This window comes from Piliocolobus tephrosceles, chromosome 21 (assembly GCF_002776525.5).
Source record: "Piliocolobus tephrosceles isolate RC106 chromosome 21, ASM277652v3, whole genome shotgun sequence".
Taxonomy (NCBI): Eukaryota; Metazoa; Chordata; class Mammalia; order Primates; family Cercopithecidae; genus Piliocolobus; species Piliocolobus tephrosceles.
In genome coordinates this window covers 36,822,977-36,828,153 of record NC_045454.1, presented here as the reverse complement: position 1 = coordinate 36,828,153, position 5,177 = coordinate 36,822,977, and the positions used below count along the sequence as shown (strand labels likewise).

General features: G+C 52.8%; 1 protein-coding gene and 1 pseudogene across 10 annotated transcripts in view; one reads left to right on the top strand and one right to left on the bottom strand.

Moving 5' to 3' along the window:
* Window positions 1–5,177, bottom strand: part of EPS15L1 (epidermal growth factor receptor pathway substrate 15 like 1) — a 119,780-nt gene that overhangs the window by 58,362 nt on the left and 56,241 nt on the right. For all 10 annotated transcript variants that reach the window (XR_003309936.1, XR_003309937.1, XM_026456922.1 and 7 more), the window contains one exon: window positions 1,492–1,564. Coding sequence is in view for 8 of the 10 variants with exons in the window: in XM_026456922.1 (XP_026312707.1) it covers window positions 1,492–1,564 (73 nt within the window). In the remaining 2 variants the exon portion in view is untranslated. The remainder of the gene's footprint in view (window positions 1–1,491; window positions 1,565–5,177) is intronic.
* LOC111554264 lies at window positions 402–1,291 on the top strand (annotated as a pseudogene).

Here is a 5,177-nt window from a genome sequence, read left to right as displayed (position 1 = left end):
GGGGAGGATTGGGGCAACGAACTCAGGCTTGGCAAAAAAGCAAGACCCCGTTTTTAAAAAAAAAAAAAAAAAACTGAAAAAAAAAAAAAAAATCTTCACTCTCGCTAGGCTTGGTGGCTCACACCTCACACCTGTAATCCTAACACTTTGGGAGGCTGGGGCAGGAGAATCATTTGAGCTCAAGAGTTTGAGACCCTGTCTCTATTTGGAAAAAAAAAAAAAAAAACTATTTTTTTAAAAAACTTCTTCTTCTCCGAGAAAACACCACAACGACAGATGTCACAGCAGTGGCATCCGTCGACTGTGGGTAGGACCTGTGACCACGAGAGGCATTGCTCCCAACGTAACCACCCTCTAAAGGCTGCGCGCTTTCTCCACCTGGTGGCCCAAGTGCAAGTCAGATGGCAGATGACACCAATGCAGCGTGGGGGACAGGGGGGCGGTGTCAGAGGCCCTGGGATGGGCAACTGCGGTAACTTCCGCGGAGGTTTCAGCAGTGGCATCCAGGGCTGGGGTCGTGGCCATGGACGGGGCCAGGGCCAGGGCCAAGGCCACGGAGCTTGCAGAGGCAAGGCCAAGGATAAGGAGTGGATGCCCGTCACCAAGCTGGGCCGCCTGGTCAAGGACATAAAGATCAAATCCCTGGAGGAGAGCTATCTCTTCTCCCTGCCCATCAAGGAATCTGAGATCATTGACTTTTGCCTGGGTGTCTCTCTCAAGGATGAGGTTTTCAAGATTATGCCGGTGCAGAAGCAGACCTGCGCCAGCCAGTGCACCAGGTTCAAGGCATTTGTTGCTATCAGGGACTACAATGGCCACATCGGTCTGGGTGTTAAGTGCTCCAAGGAGGTGGTCACTGCCATCCGCAGGGCCATCTTCCTGGCCAAGCTCTCCATTGTCCCCGTGTGCAGAGGCTACTGGGGGAACAAGATCGGCAAGCCCCACATTGTCCCTTGCAAGGTGACAGGACACTGCAACTCTGTGCTGGTGCACCTCATCCTCACGCCCAGGGGCACTGGCATCGTCTCAGCGCCTGTGCCCAAGAAGCCACTCATGATGGCTGGTATTGATGACTGCTACACCTCAGCCAGGGGCTGCACTGCCACCCTGGGCAACTTCGCCAAGGCCGCCTTTGATGCCATCTCTAAGATCTACAGCTACCTGACCCCCGACCTCTGGAAGGAGACTATTCACCATGTCTCCCTACCAGGAATTCACGGACCACCCTGTCAAAACCCACACCAGAGTCTCCGTGCAGAGGACCCAGGCTCCAGCTGTGGCTACAACATAGCGTTCTTATGCAAGAAAAATAAAGTAAATTAAGCCTGAAAAACAAACAAACAAACAAAAACTGCATTCTGCAGCCCCCAAGAGCTCATGTTTCCATCCAGGGCAGACCCCCGCCCCTCCCCACCACCAGCCAGGGAGGGAAGTTTTCCTAAACTACATTTAGCACAAAGTAGATGTAACCAAAACAAGCGAGAGCCTTACCTGCACCTCGCTGGTTTTCTGTCTGATTGCCTCTTCCTTTTCTCGAATGTCTTGTTCCAGTGAATATTTCTCTCTGAATGTTTAAAAATATTTCATGAAAACAAGAGTGAATAGTAAGCCTCCACTCCTCAAGACCCGACTCCGTTCATCCCCACAAAAGCCCCTCTGTGTGCTGGCAGAAGTCTAAGAATGAGCCCCAGCGACTGCTCGCCCTGTACAGTCCCTTCCCCGTCGACTGTGGGTAGGACCTGTGACCATGGGAGGGATCGCTCCCAACGTAACCACCCTCTAAAACCTGCGTGCTTTCTCCACCTGGTGGCCCAAGTGCAAGTCAGAGACATCCCAAGTGTGATAAGGACCCAATGCACCCTTGCTGACTTTGAAGGTGGAGAGGCCACATGAGGGGGAACAGGGGCAGTGTCTAGGAGCACAGAGTGGCCCTGGCTGACACTCAGCAAGGAAAAAGAGACCCTGGACCCTCAGCCGCAGGGAACTGGATTCTGCCAACACCTGAATGAGCCTGGAAACAGATTCTTCCCCTAGAGCCTCCAATAAGAGCCCAGCCCAGTCGACGCCTTGACTTCAACCTATGACACCCCAGGCAGCCCAGGAGAGCCTGTCTGGACTGCCACTTTTTTTTGAGACAGTGTCTGGCTCTGTCACCCAGGCTGGAGTGCAGTGGCACAATCTCGGCTCACTACAACCTCTGCCTCCACAGTTCAAGCGATTCTCCTGCCTCAGTCTCCCGAGTAGCTGGGACTACAGGCATGTGCCACCACACCCGGCTAATTTTTGTATTTTTAGTAGAGACGGGGTTTCACTGTATTAGCCAGGATGGTCTCGATCTCCTGACCTCGTGATCCACCCGCCTCGGCCTCCCAAAATACTGGTATTACAGGCGTGAGCCAATGTGCCTGGCCTTTTTGTTTTTTGTTTTTGAGACAGGCTCTTGCTCTGTCACCCAGGCTGGACTGCAGTGGCATGATCCCAGCTCACTGCAGCCTTGACCTCCTGGGCTCAAGCAATCCTCCCACCTTAGCCTCCTGAGTAGCTAGGACCACAGGTGTGTGCCACCAGGCCTGGCAAATTTTGTATTTTTTGTAGCCTAGGTCTCATTATGTGGCCCAGGCTGGTCTGGACCTCCTGGGCTCAACCGATCCTCTCACCTTGGCCTCCTAAAGCACTGGGATTACAGGCATGAGCCATAGCACCCGGCCTTCTTTTATTTTTAAACTGAGATAGAATTCGTGCATGTATTTCCTAGCACTGCTGTAACAAATCACCAACTGGGTGGCTTAGAACAGGAAAAACTGATTACAGGTGTGAGCCACAAGGCCCAGGGTTCAGTGCCCTTATAAGAAGGACCCCAGAGAGCTCCCTTTGCTCCTTCTGCCCTGTGAGGACATGGCAAGAAGGTGACTCTCTATGAATCAGCAAATGGGCCCTCAGCAGACCGGATCTGCTGGTATCTTGAGGTTGGACTTTGCAGCCTCCAGAACTGTGAGAAATGTCTGATGTTTAAGTCACCCATTCAGAGTGGTCTGTTATAGCAGTATGAATGGACTAAGACTCTCCTCTTGTGCCCAAAGAGGCTGCCTTAGGGACAGGAACACCATGTGTCTAACAGACCCTGCCTCCTGCCCAGGGACCCAGGACTTGCGCAACAATAAGGCCCTCTCAGGGACATTTCTCCAGACACAAAATAACTATGATCATCGGAATATTCATTTCCACAAGCCCAGAAACTTACAATACAAAGTGCTCTTTAAACTGAAGGACCCGACATGCCCTTGCGGGCTTATGGCAGTGTGAAACCATAAGAGGAAAGCTCAGCCCACACTCCCCCAATCTAAGGGCCACTCTCAGAGCTACCTGCTCAAGGGGCCACTGCAGGCCCCAGCCTCCTACAGATAGGCGCTCTGCACACACCAGCCTGTCACCTCCACTTTGGGGAAACAAGGCTTCTGGCTGCCCGAGACCACACTGGGGTGATTCATGCCCCAGCGTCCCTTCCTAGACCCTGACCCTTGCACGACAGGGGCTCCCTCTATCCTTGGCCTGCCAGTCCTGATTCTCAGGCCTGCCCAGGCTCTAGCATGCTGGCCCTGCATCCTCAAGACACCCTCAGCCTTGTCAGGCTGCACATCCCTGCTGATCGCCAGTTTGGATAATGCAGCCCCCAGGAGCCAGGACAGAACAGGAACCGTCCACTGCACTGAGCATTAAGTAAGGTGTCTGTTTCAGGCTGTGGCTGAGGTTTCCTTTTCTTTTCTTTTCTTTTTGAGACAGAATCTCGCTCTGTCACCCAGGCTGGAGTGCAGTGGCGCAGTCTCGGCTCACTGCAAGCTCCGTCTCCCGGGTTCATTCCATTCTTCTGTCTCAGCCTCCCAAGTAGCTGGGACTACAAGTGCCTGCCACCACACCCGGCTAATTTTTTGTATTTTTAGTAGAGACGGGGTTTCACCGTGTTAGTCAGGATGGTCTCGATCTCCTGACCTCATGATCCGCCACCTTGGCCTCCCAAAGTGCTGGGATTACAGATGTGAGCCACTGCGCCCGGCCAGCTGAGGTTTTCTAACCTGCCACCCACCTTGATCCCCTCCAAGACTTAACCTGCCTTTGCTCATCAGGGCTCTGCTAACAGCACAAAACCAAACCCAGACGAACTGACAGAATAGTGCACCTGTTAATACGACCCCCAGGGATCCCCCAGCTAGGACCAGGATCCAGTCCTCTCGGGGAAAGTCAAAGGCCTTTCCATTTTCAGCCAAGTAAACAATCTTTTTCCCACAGAGGGCAAAGCACCTTTGGGCCCTTCTGCTTGGTGCCCCGACATCACAAGAGTCCACCCTGTCCCAGAATCGACTGGAAAAAAGATGTTGGCTGGCACAGTGGCTCACGCCTATAATCCCAGTACTTTGGGAGGCCAAGGCCAGAGGATCACTTGAGCTCAGGAGTTCGAGACCAGCCTGGGCAACATGGTGAAACCCCATCTCTACCAAAAATACAAAGAAATTAGCCAGGCGTGGTGGCATGCACCTGTACTCTCAGCTACCTGGGAGGCTGAGTGGGAAGATCACTTGAGCCCAGGAGGCAGAGGTTGCAGTGAGCTGAGATCACACCACTATACTCCAGCCTAGGTGACAGAGTGAGACTCTGTCTCAAATTAAAAAAAAAAAAAAAAAAAAAAAAAAAATCTAGCTGGCATGGTGGTGCGTCCTAGCTACTCAGAGAGGCTGAGGTGGGAGGATTGCTTAAGCCCAGCAGACAGAGGCTACAGTGAGCCATGATCACGCCACTACACTACAGCCTGGGTGAGAGCAAGATCCTGTCTAAAAAATAAACAACAAAAAAGGATGTCATTAATGAAGAGGATCCAGAGCAGAATACAGGAAGTGACTTCATTTCTTTATACCAGACTCTAAAAGTGCAGACAGCTCATCCAAAGCCCTCGTTTACACACGAGGAAACTAAGGCACTAGGTAAGGAGGTGAGTCAGAGACCTGGAGGCCCCTTCACACCTTCAGCTGCTGGGTCCTAAGCCCACTCCTCACCATCCGAGACCCAACTGCTCTAGCTGTCAAGGCCTTCCTAGCACTGGGGAGGGGCTGGTGCCTGGGGCTACTGAGCTGCGACCTGCCTGAGACCACACAGCTGCCACGGGCTCTGCCCACGACCTGCCTGGG